The 17,100-nt window shown below is 42.6% G+C and overlaps 1 protein-coding gene across 25 annotated transcripts in view; it reads left to right on the top strand.

Moving 5' to 3' along the window:
• The window catches only part of RIMS2 (regulating synaptic membrane exocytosis 2), a 370,897-nt gene that overhangs the window by 350,218 nt on the left and 3,579 nt on the right, over nucleotides 1-17,100 (top strand). For 24 of the 25 annotated variants that reach the window (XM_081873920.1, XM_081873930.1, XM_081873931.1 and 21 more), the window contains 4 exons: nucleotides 11,845-11,986; nucleotides 14,029-14,141; nucleotides 14,261-14,362; nucleotides 16,284-16,423. In XM_081873920.1, coding sequence (XP_081730046.1) covers nucleotides 11,845-11,986; nucleotides 14,029-14,141; nucleotides 14,261-14,362; nucleotides 16,284-16,423 — 497 coding nt within the window. Of the gene's footprint in view, nucleotides 1-3,428; nucleotides 3,597-11,844; nucleotides 11,987-14,028; nucleotides 14,142-14,260; nucleotides 14,363-16,283; nucleotides 16,424-17,100 lie in introns of those variants that run through there. The other variant, XM_081873929.1, reaches the window with a different exon arrangement.

Genomic DNA, 17,100 nt, shown 5'->3' with positions numbered 1-17,100 from the left:
GTTCAAAACCAATACATTGGTAGGATCAATTATTGGAAAAACTATCAGTATATGTATATGTAAGCACTAGCTAAGTGCAGAAAAATCTTCCACCCAAATCATCTTGAATAAGATAGTAATTGAGCCACTAAAGTACATTCCTGTATATGGGTGATCAACTCCTGACGCACCCTAGTGGAACCCTTTGAAATGTAGGACTTGACTGAACTTTCTCAGGGGCTCCTATTTTGGTTCTTGAAACAGCTTGAAGGGAATAAGCAACAGACACAAGTGTTTGGGTTATGCATTCTGATATTTACTTTTGCATCTGCCTAGATAAGATTATTGTTCTCCATCCAAATGTGTTGGCTGGAACTTTATGGTCAACTCTTATGGTAACTGGTGATCCATTATCTGACAAACTTGGCATAAGCCGGCGACTTGGCTCTATTTATGCTAGACATTTCCCCAGTATTGTGATGTCTCACTCACTTACAAGCCACATGACACAATCACCAACCCATAATGTGCCTTCAATTCTAGTATTATTCTGATGGCTTCTGATTCCCGCCCCCCGCCCCCCATTTATTGTTCTTACAGTTTTTACAGTGTGGATGGATCAATCTGAGTGCTTTCAGCCTGCTGAGCTGCTTTGGCAAACTTTCTGCCCTCACTTTTAATTAGGGTATCACTTTGTGTGCAGGAAATAGGTGATTGTCCTGACCTTCACCAATCAGTCTAGGTGGTCAGCTATTTTTTAATTTAGGCAGTATTTTTTTCATGTCAGAGGCATTATGTCTCTGAATACCCACTGCTGAGAATCACAGGTTAGCAAAGTGCCATGGCACTCATGTCCTGCCTGCCTGCCTGCTTTCCACAAGCATTTGGTAGGCCACAGTGAGAACAGAATGCTGGACTAGATGAGCTGTTGGACCTGATCCAGAGGCTCACACAGAGTCATTCTCAGCAACCCTTAACAAACAGCAGTGCACAGAATTGTTGGAAGGAAAGAAAATGCTTTAAACGTACAGAAAACTGTTTGATGCATAAAGTACCCAAATCATGCTCGTGACGAGGGGGGGGGGATAGAATGTCACCCATAAGTAGGGCACATTGAGTATTGTAATTCAAGAATGCCACATTAAAAAATGAAACTAGTAACTAAAGGTGATGAGACAACCTTGTTTGCACTTAATACTGTGTAATGCAGAAGTTTTTAGTCAGATAACCTACTTACATTAGTCAATGTACTTTGCAGAGATTTTTAGTCTGAACAAGGAGGTTGAAAATGCTAATGAATGTTGGATTTTGTTTAAAGCCAAAAGAGATGATAAAAAAGTAAAAATAGACAAAGTTCATTTACCAAAAAAATGAATGTTTTCATTTACAAAAATGTTAGCACCTTTTGTTCTCACAACAAATGAAAGAGGTGGGGAAAGGGTGTATATTTAGTTGGTACTAAGTGTTCTTTGAATAAGCCCAGTATGTGTTTTTATAGGTCAGGATTGTTCCATTTGTTTGTACTTTTATATTGTCTACCAACCTAAATAATTACCAGCCAGTTGCCAACCTCACTTTTAGGAGCAAGGTTCTTGAGCAGTTGGTCACTGACCAGATCTAGGCGCTCTTGGAGGAGACTGATTTTCTAGAGCCATTTCAGCTGGGGTTTTGGCCTGGCTTTGGCACAGAAACTGCCCTAGTGTCTTATATGATGACCTCTGAAGGGAAAGAGGCAGAGGCAATGTGTCCCTGTTAATCTTCCTTGACCTCTCAGTGTCTTTGAATAGCATTAACCACTGTCTCTTCCTTGGCAGGCTGAGTTGGGGGTGGGCTTTGCAGTGGTTCCAGTCCTACTTGAATGGTCATCTCGGTGGGTGATGCTTGGGGAGTGTTTTTGTGTCCCTGTTAATCCTCCTTGACCTCTTGGCGGCTTTCAACAACATTGACCTCTCTTGGAGAGGTTATCTGCGTTGGGGGTTGGTGGCACTGCTTTGTAGTGGTTCCAGTCCTACTTGGATGGCTGTCTTCGGCGGGTGATGCTTGGGGGGAGTTTTTGGCACCATGGGGCCTTCAGTGTGGGGTCCCTTAAGGCTCAGTTCTATCCCCCATGTTGTTTAAACTCTATATGAAGCTGCTAAGTGATCTGGAGTTTTGGAGTGTGTTGTCAGCAGTATGCTGATGACACACAGCTCTATTTCTCCTTTGCATCTCCAGGCATGGCAGTGGATGTGCTAGACCAGTGTCTTGCCTCAGTAGTGGACTGGATGAGAGCCAACAAACTGAGGCTCAATCCAGATAAGACAGAGGCACTGTTATGGGGTGGTGCCCTAGACCTAGACTCGCTTTTAAGGAGCAGGTACGTAGCTTGCATAGGTAGATGGAGATCATCCAACAGTTGTGCAGCATGCTATGCCACCTCCACATCTCTAAAATTGGCACGGAGGCTGGGGTTTGTTTGGCACCTATATGATGAACACCTGGATATGCAGATCATAAGAGGCTAAGCAATAAAAACACACACACATACACCCTACTAACCTTCCATGCTTAGGAGCCTTAAAGGACAGGCAGGGGAAGTTTGGACAGCACTGCCTGAAGCCCCCTTCCCTTCAGCACCTTTGGGCAGCACCACCCAAGTAGCTACTGTCCCTCAGGAAAGGTCAGTGGAGGTGTTAGGCACTGGTGCACGTGGGGGAGAGGGGCGTCCTTGCAGTGATGCCCAATCCAGCATGTTTCCCACTAGCTCTTCTACTTTAAGGTGCTACTTTAAGGAGCTCACGAAAGGCTGATGTGGGAGCGCAGCTTGAAAGTTCTTAGCATCCCAAAGCCATCACACTCCTTACCAGCCCTTTCTTTGGGAACAGCCGGTGAAGTGGGGGTGGGGGACGCCTGGCAGATTTAGTTTTTGGCTTGGGCACCATGGCCAGCCCCAAACGGTACCCCCTGATTTAACCCAATAACAAGCGGAGCCTGCAAGAGAAACAAAAAGTTTGCCTCCCTTCTTGTGCTGCATGATTCGTTTTTGTCCGCCTGTGATCGTTCTCCCTTGTTCAGACCCGCTGCGATCCCCCGGGGGGAGTCAATATTTATTACAGCCATCTGGGGACGAAGCACGCGAATTGCACATGTCGCTGCTTTTGGCAACCCCCCCCCCCCCACCTTTCTAATCTTTGCAGTCCTGCCAGGCCTGGTGGGATGGCAGCCCTGAGCGGCGGCTGCCAGGGCAGCCATTCGAGGGAGAGGGCGGCGGGCTGGCTGCTGATTGGCCTCGCCGCCCACGGAGGCTGCGCCCTCCGCCCCCGCCCGCTCTCCACAAACCGGCGTCCCCTTGGCTGCCGCCGGGCGCCGAGAGAAGGCGGGAAAGGCGGTCGCTGGTCCGCTTGCCCTTGCGGAGCCCCTGCGGCCTTGGCCCGAGTGCCGCCCCGCAGAGCCTCCGAGGAGCACCTGCGGCGGCGGGATGGGGAGGCAGAGCGCGGGCGGGCCGGGGCGCAGCATGCTGCGCTCGCCGAGCCGGAGCAGCCTCTCCGCCTCCTTCGAGGCGCTCGCCGTTTACTTCCCCTGCATGAACTCCCTGGAGGAGGAGGAAGAGGAAGAGGAGGTGAAGAAAGGCGGCGGAGGTGAGGCGCGCGCGCGAAAAGCAGGCGGCGGGGGGGGGGGGGCGCCCGCTGCAGCAACCGGTGGGCTGCTTGGCGCGGGTGGTCTCTGCAGCAGCGCCCAGAAACTGAGAAAGTGGCTCGCCGACAAGCCACGCAAAGTCTGAGTTTGACGGTACCCGAGTGGATGCTCCAATTGCCCTTGTCCTAAGCGCGGCAGTAAGATTGTGTCCTTTGCCATTAAAGGGAGACTCTTGAATGCGTTTGTGCTGCTGCGTATTTAACCTGGCAAAGGTGCCATAATAATTCAGGGTGTCAATTCCTGTATGCGAAAGAGATCCCTTTTACCGTTTTCCCAACTAAATGCGCCAAAGTTTGGTTTTTGAAGGACTTGGGGTATTGGACACATTGCACAACACTCCTAACCAAAGTTAGCCACTTTAAAGTTCCATTCATTTCATTGTAAGATAACTTAGGTGTGTTTTGGAAATCCATTGGTAGCACTGGTTTTAAATGAAGCCCTTTGGTTGTCGCTGAAAGTGCGACTCTGAAATGATGTGATTTGGTAGTCATTAATGTGACAATTTAATTTGTGCTTACAATACTGTAGTTGAATATTTTCTCCTGGTTCATACACTGAGATAGAAATCTTGTTTTTACACAAAGAAGCAATTCCATGGTTCCTACCTCCACTGTCAGGAGGCAGAATGCCACTGAACGCCAGTTGCTAGGAATCCTAAGTGGGGAGAATGCTTGCTTCCTGTTGAGTTCCTGGTTAAGATGAGAGTTGAACTAGCTAACTTCCCATCTCAGGTTCTTCACAGTTCGATCCTATCCACATCTACTCAGAAGTTAAACACCATTAAGTTCTATGGGACTTATTCCTGGGTAGGATTGCAGCCATAGCCACTACACCAGTTACATAGCCAGCACCATTCTAAATATATGTATTGCTTCATTCACCAGGCTCTGTATATTTATCACACAACTCTGGAGATAATTTTGCAGTGGTTTGCATGTTTGCTTATCTGGGTATGAAAAAGAACCCATCCAGGAGCCCTGACAGGTTGTGGATTTGTTCAGCTCACTTCAGTCCCTGATTCACCCTTCAGACATGCTCACAAATCAGAGGTGGAAATGATTTCAGGGCTCCTGGTTCAGGGTAACAAACTTTGTAAACCTTGTAAACAGAGCCTTACTAATGAATTGCAGGGTTTTCATTTATTAAACTTTAGCCACGTTAATCTTCGGCTTCCATCAAATAGTATAGAATAGCATAGCATACCATAACTATCTTTAGAAATAGGTGTACTTAAGACCAGTGATTAATCGCTTGCTTTAGGTTTAATCACCTTGAAATTTTCATGTGGGTGACAGTATTATCAAATAGTGGCTATCATTTCTATTGGACAGATCCCACCTTCTCATGGGAAAAGAAGATGTTCCATGATACTTCTCACTGAGTGCACTGAATATCTGCTCTGCACTAAGCATACAGATAAACTGAAATAAAATACTGTATAAATGTACTTGCGCTTCTTGAAGTTCTATAGCAGCCTTCATCACCTAGTGCCCTCTAAATGTTTTAGACTACAGCACTCATTAGATTTAACTCCAGCACCAGCCTACATGTTGCCAACTCTGACCTGTGTCCAGAGTTTGTACAGTGAAAATGTGGATGGAGTTCCTGAACCTTTTAAAAGTTGTATTGAAGAAGGAGTTTGAGCAAGTCTTGTTTCTGGTGTGTTGTGTATGCAGCACTGCTGACATTGAATATTTGCCCCCACAGTTTAATCTACTATATGATAATAAATCAAGTAGGAGGCCGGCTCCTTCCAGAGTTGTTGCACTGGCCTCATTTGCAAAATTAAACCTTTTACAGCCCAAGCCTATGCATGTTAATCCAGAAGTAAATCCCATTGGATCCTTACTCTTAGGTAAGAATGTGTAGGAGGGTAGTGGTGCTTGCTATTGGTGGTCCAGTATTAGTTCAAAAGCAGAGTTTTCCACTGACACTTCGTGGATGCATTTGTCTAGGTTGGTCATCTGGACTGGTAAAATCTGTGGATGCTGGTCTGACATTCCTTTTGTGGGTTTTGACCTTACCGTATTTTTGTTATGACCAGTGGCTAAAACAATAACATTTTCTTCCATTGGCAGTTGGTGTTTTATGGATTTGACTGTGTGACCTCTTTGAATTGATTGGCTTGCTTAGCATCATGCAGAAATTTCTCATGAAAGGTCAAGGCCATTTCTTCTAATGTATCCATGAGCCATATTTTGTCCTGCAATTCTAGAACCAGTGTCATCCTCAGTTTTCACTGCTCTATTGTACAATCAAGGACAATAGTTCTGTTCTGTTGTTTGGTTTGAACAGGGGTGAAGGACACAGTAGTCCAAATGTGGTTATAAAGCAAATGATGTCTTCAAAATCTGAAGCTGCTCTTGCAGCCTTACCAAAATACATGGGTCAGAATATTAATAAATGGTATTTCTGCCAAAAGATGATGCAGGTATGCTTGCATCAACTTGAATATGTAGAACCACCTCTTCCAGCAACAATATGGCCTGTGTTGTGTGCACATACTGATCTTCACATGAATGCAAGTTTGATCACATTTTAAATGCCTCTCCCATATTAAAAATGTAGTCCCATAAGAGCTTCACATTCAAACATGGTGCATGTGTGTGCCTAAATGAGGACTTTTCTCTCCAACATGGCAGAGATATTTTTTATCTGGAAAACAATGGAGACGCGAAACCTGAATTCTGTAGTGGTACAGAACCATTTTATTTTTTACAATATGTAGATCTATCCTGAGTTACATATGCCATAGACAGAACAACTACTTCAACTGTGATAATTGCTTTTGAAATTCTTTTTTCCTGATTTTTCTTCTTTTATCTTTTCTTTACAGTTTTTTGCATCAGAGCAAAAACTAAAAAGGATTATCCCTCTCATTCATTTGCACATTTCCCAACAGATGTTACCTCTTGCAACTGCTCACACCCCCCCCCCCGGTCACAAGGTGCTTTTTCAGCACCTTTCAGGCCAACTTTGCGTTACTTTTCAAATTGCTGATTCAAATTGCAAGTATCTAAGTGGGTTTTAGTGCTTGCTGCTCCATAATCTGCCTGTATCTAGTTCAGTACTTTCGTGCACGTTACTATATCTGGATGTTTTTCCCGTTTTCTCTCATTTACTGAAATGGACTTCAAATGCTGATGGGCTGAAGTGCCAAGAAGATCTTTATCTACATTAAAACACACACACACACACACACACACACACACACACACACACACGTCCTATATGGACACTTTATTTTCAGCCAAAATAATACAGTAGAGACATGCCGGTTTTTAAACAAGGATTTAAAATCTGAAGTCCTTTAGCATATAGTTGATGTGTGAGAAATAGAAGCTAAGTTTGGACAGCAGGTGAGAACATCCTGGCATTTCTTAAGAGCCATCTGTAAAAATAGGCCTTAAAATGGGGTCAGCTGTGTACAATCTGTTCCATACAGCCATCTCCTCTGAGGTCAAAATTTATCATATTAAATTTTAACAAAGGCTAACAAGCTATTTTAGTATATTTAGTACATTGTTTTTAAAATGTCTCACACATTTGTCAGTGTTTGCCTACACAGTAGGGGGTTTGAACATATAAACAAATTGTAAACCTGCATGGGATGGTACTATGCATAGCTTCCATATGTATAGGCTGTGCCTAGCTGCACCAATACACACACACACACACACACACACACACACACACTTTTCAGGTTTATACATTTCACTAATTTCACAATCATTTTAACATTTCAAAACTTGACTTCCTTCCCCCTCTTTCTGCTGTTCCTTAAATTTATTTTTAATATCTTCTGCATATCCAAATTAACTTAATGTGCTCATTTATTCATCTGCTTTAAATATATACTCCTATGAAACTGCAGGTTATTACAATAATCCTGCCAGTGTTCTTACCTGTTTACAATTTATCTGCAAATATTCAATAAACCATTTCCATTATTTTATTAAAAAGTTTGTTATCTTGATTTCTTATTCTTCTGGTAAGTTTAGCCATTTCTGCGTATACCATAAGTTTTTGTATCCATTCTTCCTTTGCTGGGACTCCTGCTTGTTTCCATTTTGAGGCGAGTAACATTCTTGCCTCTGTAGTAGCATACATGAATAAGCTTCTGTACAGTTTGGGTAGTTCTGTCCCTATAATTCCCAAAAGAAAAGCCTCTGGGTTTTGTTTTGTTTTTTACAAACGTTATTTTAAACATCCTTTCCCAGTGGCGTAGTGTGGGTTGTCAGCACCCAGGGCAAGGCAAGTAATTTGTGCCCCCTAACCCATGGATTTGCGCCCCCTAACCCGTGGATAACCCTAACCCCCAGATGTTGTGCCCGGTGCGGCCGCCCCCCCTGCACCCCCCACGCTACGCCACTGTCCTTTCCGGTTCATTATATATCATTTCCCAGTAAGCATTAACCTTACTACAAGACCACCACATATGATACAAAGAACCTTCTTTCTCTTTACATTTCCAACACTTATTTGATTTAGATTTAGACATTTTTGCCAGTTTACTCGGTGTTAGATATAATTTTCTCTTAGACCATAACATGCTGTAAATTTTATATCCATATTCCACAATTGTTCCCATGCTTCCATGTCTATATTATGACCGATATCTATTGCCCAATGTATCGTTGAGGATTTTACTTGTTCATCCTTTGCCTCCCATTCCAATAATATTTTATACATTTTAGACAGCACTTTCACATCACATTCCAACAGGTCTCTCTCCAGTTGTGATATTTTCTCCCAAACCCTTGTATCCTATCTTTCTTAAATACTTCATTCAAATGATGATATTGTATCCATGTTGTTAATTTCCCTGATAATTCCTTAAATTCTTTTAATTTATACTCTCCTCTCTCTTGTTTTAATAAATTTCTGTAGGTTTTCCACCCTTACAGTAAGGTTGGAAGGGTAGCTGCACCAATTCAGATATGAAGATGCAGTTCAGTGAGACATATTTGCATGCAGATGGCCATTCACAAGCACATACAGCTATTGAAATCCTACCCATTTTCTATCTATGTCTCAATCCATATAGGAATTCGAAACTCCAGGTGCTCCAAAGCATGACAGCTTGTATTATAATAATGATTAAATCATGTGAAGATGACCTTAAATAATTTTGCATATCAAATCTAAAGCAGTTGTTTGTGGTGAATACTATTCCATATGAGACCTCTTTATGTATGTAGCTTTAGTTCCAAATTGGAACAAGGTTGTCTAGAGCTTCCCATTGATCCCCTGGAAGAACAGCATGCAGTTGAATCACATAGATGCCTACTTAGAAGTAAGCCTAATTTTGCTTAGTGGGACTTACTCTGAAGTATGTGTGTACAGATGTGCAGCCTTGATCTGTTCCTGCTGCAAGTGTCGCATTAAGAGTTGACTCTCACAACTGACCTGCATGAGGCTAGCAGGGTTTTTTTCTGCTATGATTACAGGTCAGCTGAACTATTTATACTTTTCTGTGGCCTTTGTGCAGACATACATACAGCAATGTTCTGAGACATCATGAGAAGAACCCAACCCCAACCCCCAGAGCACATATGCTCTAGGCAGGGTCGAGGAACCATCACCCTCAGCCAGCATGGCCAATTATCATAGATGATGCGACTTGCAGTCCAACAACATCTGGAGGCCATGAGTTCCCAGTCCCCAGTGCCAGTCCCAGGCTCTTTTGCATCCAGGTCAAGGCTAGCTACTTGCATCCTTCCCTGCCCCCCAATTGCTAATTTTGATTTAAAAAAGAAGTCTTGTAGAAAAAAATTGAAAAGCACAAAACTTGAAACCGCTAATTTAATTGCAATAATAAGTAATACAACAGTCTCTGATTATCTTTCTCAAATACAAATAAAATAATTTAGCACACAAATCATTGTGTGCATTGTTATGTAAAAAATGTAAGTCTCTTAAAAGTTTCGATATCAGGCGCATCAAAATCTCATGTTGCCTGCCTTTTCATTTGCAGATTTTGTCACCAATTCCGTCAGGTCCAGTGCTGATGCTTGGGCATGTTCAATTCATATAGTTGCCAAGCCAAATAATCTCTTTTGCAACATTGTTGCGTACAGGTGTCGGTGACCATTTTGCGCAGGTCCAGTTGATGTGTGAGCACCAACATGCAGTCCTTTTGGATCCAGAAGAGGGCAGAGCAGACTTATGTGCACTGCACACGGGAGCCAGGCATGAAACCCCTGCACAAAATGGTCACTGCCTGTATATGTAAGCTATCACACACCACTTGCCACTGATACTGGAAGTGTGAGGAGGATCCTTAGAGCAACAGAAACATCAGGCACATTATCCAGGAGTTTTTGCTTGTAGTATGAAGAGAAATACTCCTTGTGGTGGCATAGACTTTGGAAGTCTTTGAGCTATTGCTGTAAGTTCACAGCACAGGTGTTTTCATCGTCAATATCTTTGTTTCCATTATGCAGCAGTGGTTTTTCCAAATTCTTGCAGGCCTTATATGCATTTTCAGAAGTAGGAAGTAGAAAGCCAAATAGGGAATTATATTGTTGTGGCTGCTGGAATCTCTCTTCAACAGGTTGTATGGCCTTGTCTAAGATCAGTGGTATCAACTTGAACAACACATAAGCCCTGTCCCACATAATCAATCACATGACACGGTGCATGCACACTATTTGAATGGCAATGCCCATCAACTGGGGGCTGGTCCACTCAAATATTTTATTTGGGGTGCCAAAGGGACCTCGGTCCCTAGGAGTTGGTTCCTATGTCTAAGACAGCATAGTAGAAACCTACTTTGAATTTCTACTTTGGATCTTATGGGCCTCAAAAGGGTCATTGGAAGGATAAATAGCAATGGAAGAGAAACATGAACACATAACTGGTTTGAAACTTAGCACTTTTGTAGACCTCATCAGGCAGATCTTGTATACCAAGTTGCTTGCAGATCAGGTATGCCAAGTTCTTGAAGTTGTTGTTGGTTGACTCCAAATGGCTACTTGCATGAGTAGAAGAAGGCATTTCCACTTACACAAAAGGGGGTCCTATTTCTTTATCAGTTGATCTCCAGCTACAGTCATGGCACATTTCATATCATTCTCTGCTCCTCATAGTGGCCGAAGGGGACACGAGGCAAGAAAGCTCAGTATCATGGTTTGAATGTCATTTATTGTCCCTACAGTAAAGCCCACTGGCATTTTTCTGTTATTTTAGGATTTATTATTATTATTATTATTATTATTACTGAGTCAATAACATTGTGGTTGCTGTACTGTAAGGTAGCCTCTGCCAACCAGGTGCAGGTGTCCTCCAGGTACAGGTGCAGCTGTGTGGCTGATGCTGATGGGAGTTGTAGTCCAGAACATCTGGAGGACACCAGGTTGACAGAGGTTGCTCTGAATTTAAAGCATATGAACATAATAGGCTGAAACCAAGCAGACACAGTTACTGTTCCACCCACTGCCAGCTTTAGCCCTCAACAGATTACCCCAAGGGTATGCAGTGCTCAACAGAAAAATCTTCCCCATAAATGCTATATGGAATATATTTAAAGCACTCTTCACCATACTAAAACAACAATAATGAAACAAATTGACTGTAAAGTCTTTTGAGCTTTGGTCATGCTGATAATGGAAGACATGGAGGAGTAAGCATACAAATACAAATGAATTCAAGTGACAACTGACATGTTTGCATCCACATCCTACTTCATTTTTGGGGGGAGGGTTAGCTTCAAATGGTTAGTTAAGATTTGAGCTCAATGGGTCTGTCTTCTTAGTAACGTGTACAAAATTGAGCTGTGCTTTGGCTAAATAGAAGTAAAATACAATGGTTATTATAATGGCTGCCATGATAAATTTTGGTTTTGACAATGCTGCTTCGGTGCAATTTTTGGAGGGAAATGGTCGCTAAGCGAAGTTATTTTCATGCATACAGTATACATCTGGTTAACTGTAAGAGTTTGATATGTTTCAAGATCAGACTTTCATGTTCCCTCTCATTGTTCCCATAAAAAGCATTTAAGTTATAGAACCACTATATTTTAAGCATTTGTGATGTAATTCAGTTGCACAAGGGTGCAACTATAATTTTTAAAAATATGATTTCCAAAAAAAAAGATGCTGACACAATAGGGATTATGTCGTTCTCTTCCAGGTATTCTGTTTCTTGTAGAGATGGGATACTACTAAGCATTTCATTATATTTCTTTAGAAGCAGGTGGCAAAAAGTTAAAGAGCACAGTCCAGAGAAGCACAGAAACTGGGTTGGCTGTGGAGATGAGAAACTGGATGACACGTCAAGCCAGCCGGGAATCCACCGATGGCAGCATGAACAGTTACAGCTCAGAGGGGAAGTAAGTCCGAGACGTTTGTTATAAAGTTCCGATCTTTGGAAAGAAACAAAGCGTCACTGATTCCTTTTTCTACTGCAGATTGTTTGTCATGGTGGGCAATCCCCAATTTGTGCAGGGGTTGCATTCCTGCCCCCCCCCCACATCAGCGGAGAATGTGTAAGCCCTCCCCATTACACACCCACCCACACCCTTTTCCGGTCATTTCCAGGTTGCGGTGATGTGCATGATCACATGTGCATTGAACAAGTGTAAAATGGCCGTTGCTTGTAGTGTGCCCTCGTCTCTTATAGGGGAATGCACATAAAGGAAGGACATAGTTAATATATGCCTGTGGTGTGTTTGTATCAAGGGGAGGGAGCCTCTGGGCCTCCAGATGTGGTTGAACTCCATTGGCCCTGACCAGCAAGAGCAGTGGTCAGAGATGCTGGGAGCTGTGGTATAGCAATATATGGAGAATAACAGGTTCCCTACTTCTAGTTCATATGAAGAACAAAATAAGTAAACTGGAGGCAAGAATTACCGTATTTTTCGCTCTATTGGACGCAGTTTTTCCCCTCCAAAAATTGAGGGGAAATGTGTGTGCGTCTTATGGAGCGAATGCAGGCTTCTTCCATAGCTGCGCGCAACCCCTCCGCAAGGAGAGGCTGCACGGGGCTATGGCTTCTTTAGCCCTGCGCAGCGTCTCCCGGCAAGGAGAGGCTGCACGGGGCTAAAGGGGAAGCCAAAGCAGCGAGTGGGATCCATCCCGCTCGCTGCCTTGCCTTCTTCCATAGCTGCGCGCAACCTCTCCGGCAAGGAGAGGTTGTGTGCAGCCTGTACGCTGCTCTTTGGGGCTGGGGGGGGGAAATATTTTTTTCCTTGATTTCCCCCCCTAAAAACTGGGTGTGCCCTATGGTCCTGTGCGCCCTATGGTGCGAAAAATACGGTATTTGGATTCGGTGGGAGTACCTTGACGGTTTTTCATGTTTTAGGAATAAGTGGTGATATTTGCTGAGTTTGGACATCACAGATGCAGTAGTTCATATTATACATATGCCCATAACGGTTGGTTTAGTTATGTAACAAAATTTGTATAGCACTTGAACTTCCAGAATCATGTCAGCTTTTCAGAACCAAAGCTAGAAACATTTGGCTTTACGTCAGACAGGCTAGTCAAATAATGCAGTCAAAGAATGGATGCCTAAGAGGTATAAAAGGTCATTTTTCTGCCATAAACAAAATTGCATTTTGATTAGAAAATTAATTATTATTAGTAGTTACAGCCTGGAATCCGGGTTGTCTCTGGCTGAAAATCTGTATATCTTTGTGGTTTACAAAGATTTAAATGAATATAGAATAAAACGTTAAACTGATTGATTTTTTAAAAAGTAAAAAATTGGTATTTAAAATGTTCAAAAGATGATTAAAATCAACAGCAGCTAGAAAGATATAAAACCTGTTAACTTCCACAAGTCTGTATAGGGCCAGCCCAAATACAACATTTTCACAGGTGCTGAAAATACAGTGAAGGCAAATGCCTGACGTTAGTAGGCAGGGAGTTCCAAAGTGTGGGGTGCTGCTCGCTAAAATATCAGTTTCTTAAAATTATGGGATGGGTATTGTGTCACACTTGTAACAGTGCCAGTTCCACAGCTTGAAGCAGTCAAGCGGGCATAAATGGGGCAAGGTGATCCTGTGAGTAAACTCGTCCCAAGCTTAAGGGTTTTATATACTAATAGTGACACTTTGATCTTGGCCCAATAGCAAATAGGCAACCAGTGCGGATCTCTGAGTAGAGGTGTTAAATGCTGACAGGGCCTCACTCCTGTCAGTAACCGAGCCACAGCATTCTGCAATAACTGCAGATGGGGGAAACGCCACATAAAGTGCACTGCAGTAATCCACTCTTGATATCACCAGTGCCTAAACTTAGTATTGTTTGTTGATGCATATGCGTAAGTGGATACCCTGTTGTAGGCCAGGTTCATAATACAGTGTGCATAGCTTTGTTTTTATTATTTAGAAACTTGTTATTAAAAAAAAATTGGTTGTTTTCCCATTAGTTTGATTTTTCCTGGTGTGCGATTGGCTGCGGACAGCCAGTTCAGTGACTTTCTGGATGGACTTGGCCCTGCACAGCTTGTTGGTCGCCAAACACTGGCAACACCGGCAATGGGTAAGAAATTAATTTTGTTTATATGGCTGCAATTGGTGGGAAAAGATGGTTTCCCATGAATTACCTTACTTCTGTGTAACCTTAATTTGCAATACATGGGTTTTTCTTTTCCTCCTTAGGTGATATCCAGGTTGGAATGATGGACAAAAAGGGACAGTTGGAGGTGGAAATAATACGAGCCCGAGGCCTTGTTGTAAAACCAGGTTCAAAGACACTGCCAGGTGAGAGAAATACACTTGAACCCCAAGCACATGGCAGCACATGAACATTCTGGTTCAGAAACTATTTTAGCCACAATAGCCAAAGGCTTGTCTCATAGGCCACCTCTATACAACTGTTTTAAAAAGTAGACTAATTGAACCTCCCAACTTCTCTGATATATCAATTTCATATATTAAATGTAGAAGTGTTTAACTATGTGTAACCAGTGTGGTGTAGTGGTTAAGAGCGGTAGATTCGTAATCTGGGGAACCGGGTTCGCGTCTCCGCTCCTCCACATGCCGCTGCTGGGTGACCTTGGGCCAGTCACACTTCTTTGAAGTCTCTCAGCCCCACTCACCTCACAGAGTGTTTGTTGTGGGGGAGGAAGGGAAAGGAGAATGTTAGCCGCTTTGAGACTCCTTCGGGTAGTGATAAAGCGGGATATCAAATCCAAACTCTTCTTATGTAGCTTCGACCCACGTAATCAATGGGCAAACGTATGGCAGTTCTTACTATTATGGACCAGGATGATTTCCTATGAGACCAGCTGAGGTTCAAAGATTCCGCAACAGAGCAACATCTGAGGACTGGAGGAAGATTTCTAACAGCCTTGCTCTCTCGATTTGTTGGTAGATGGAACAGCAGCTGCCCAGTGTGAGGAACTTAGCCTTGTAGCTTTGGCAGCTGTTTCAGCTGCAGAGTGATGCTGAAACATTTGAGGACTGAGAGGAAACAAATACATGTTTGCCGCCGCTGCTCCCCCCACCCCCCAGTAACTCATAACTACTTTATTGCATTTTAAATACATTGTAGACTACCTCAAGAACCTCAGGTAGTAGACAGGGTTTAAATAACTCCAAATAAAAATACTCTTAGACTGATAACCCCTTAGGCATACAAAAAGTAGACCCACTGAAATCAGTGGGCATAAGTCTATTCTGAGTGTGACAAATGTTGGGTTAGTGCTATTCCACTGATGTTCCACTTGCAGGCTTTCCTTCTGGTTGTCCTGTCTGAGAACAGGATGCTGGAGTAGACCTTTGGCCTGATTCAGCAAGGCTACTGTTAAAGTTCTTACATTCCCCTATAGGGAAAGGGCTCTAGATCATCTGCTTTGCATGCAGAAGGTCCTAGGTTCAATCCCACAGATCTCAAAGTAGGGCTGAGAGTCATTCCTACCTGAAACTTTGGAGTACCACTACCAGCCAGTATATGTTCCCAAGCATCTAGAATTTCATTACAGTCGTACTTTGGATCCCAAACACCTTGGTACTCAGACGTTTTGGCTCCGAAACGCGGCAAACTGGAAGTGAGTGTTCCGGTTTGTGAACGTTCTTTGGAACCCAAACATCCAACAGGGCTTCTGCGGCAATCAGAAGCCATTCTTTGGTTTCCGAACATTTTGGAAGTCGAACGGACTTCCGGAACAGATTCCATTCGACTTCCAAGGTACGACTGTAACTGCCTTTCTTAATACTGAAAATCACAACAAACTTGCCCTCTTTCCTTTATTCTGCCATGAAACAATAGTGTCATTAATTCTTGAAAATCAGAATTGCCACGATGAAGTTGTAAACAATAATAATTGACTGTTTTATGTTTTATTATTACAGTTGTATTACTATTTTCTCAGTTAAATGAATAATTATTGAGGCTGTTTGCTCTATAGTGTATAGAACACTCTTCAGTAAAGACTGCAAAATATAATAAATAAAGAAACATACCTGATTTGCTTCATCGTGCCAAGGGAGGGAGAGAACTGAAGCAGGTTGGCTATCCAGAATGCCTTGGGAATAAATGTGCATAAATGAAATGTATGAGTGTGTGTTTAATTAAAGTATTTATCAGTTAAATGTCAGGATTTTGCATAAGTTGCTAAAACTGCAGAGCTAATGTGCAAAAACTGGTGACTAACAGATCTTTATATTTTTCTCCGCAAAGCACCATATGTAAAGGTGTATCTATTAGAAAATGGAGTCTGTATAGCCAAAAAGAAAACAAAGGTGGCAAGAAAAACGCTGGAACCTCTTTACCAGCAGCTGTTGTCATTTGAAGAAAGTCCCCAAGGGAAAGTTTTACAGGTAATTTGCACCCTTAGCCATGCATATCTAAAACCCTTCCATTCTAGCATCATTAACTGAAATGCCTAAGTCTGACTGCTCCCTTATGCTGCTTTCTCACATAGCTGCCTCTTAAACTCTCTATTATTCTAAACTAAATATCTGCAGATTAGTATTTTCCTGCAACACTAATTTTGAATCGTATCCCATCTTACTAACACAACAAATCTTTAAGAGCAAATAGCCAGTTAATGAATAATGAATAGCAGGCGCTATCATTCTTAGTGTTTTATTTATTTCTATCAAGAAGATGCATCCAGCGTTTGATATTCCGTATAATTTGAGTGAGATGGCTTTATATTCTGTGCACTTTCTGCTGAGACAAACTGAGAGCTAAATCCAAGAAATGAATATCACTGATAATGTTATGCTGGCAATTCTTAGGGATTCATTCCGCTCCCCTCTATAACGAAAGGAAGGTCCTGCCATTAATATGTGGCCAAGCAGCTCCTCAGTTCCTGCTTGTTTCAGTATTAGTGCCTTAGTATTCTGTGAACTTCGGTGGAAAGCAGATTTGAAGAATATCAGAAATTATGGCAAATTTAAGTTTGATCTCAGGACAGATTAATAACACTATGCACAGCATGGTAGCAGATACCTCATAAACCAAACACATGCTGGATTTCCAAATACATGTT

This window comes from Podarcis erhardii (assembly GCF_964252035.2).
Source record: "Podarcis erhardii genome assembly, chromosome: 8".
NCBI classification, from domain to species: domain Eukaryota; kingdom Metazoa; phylum Chordata; class Lepidosauria; order Squamata; family Lacertidae; genus Podarcis; species Podarcis erhardii.
This window is presented reverse-complemented; position numbering and strand designations above follow the sequence as displayed.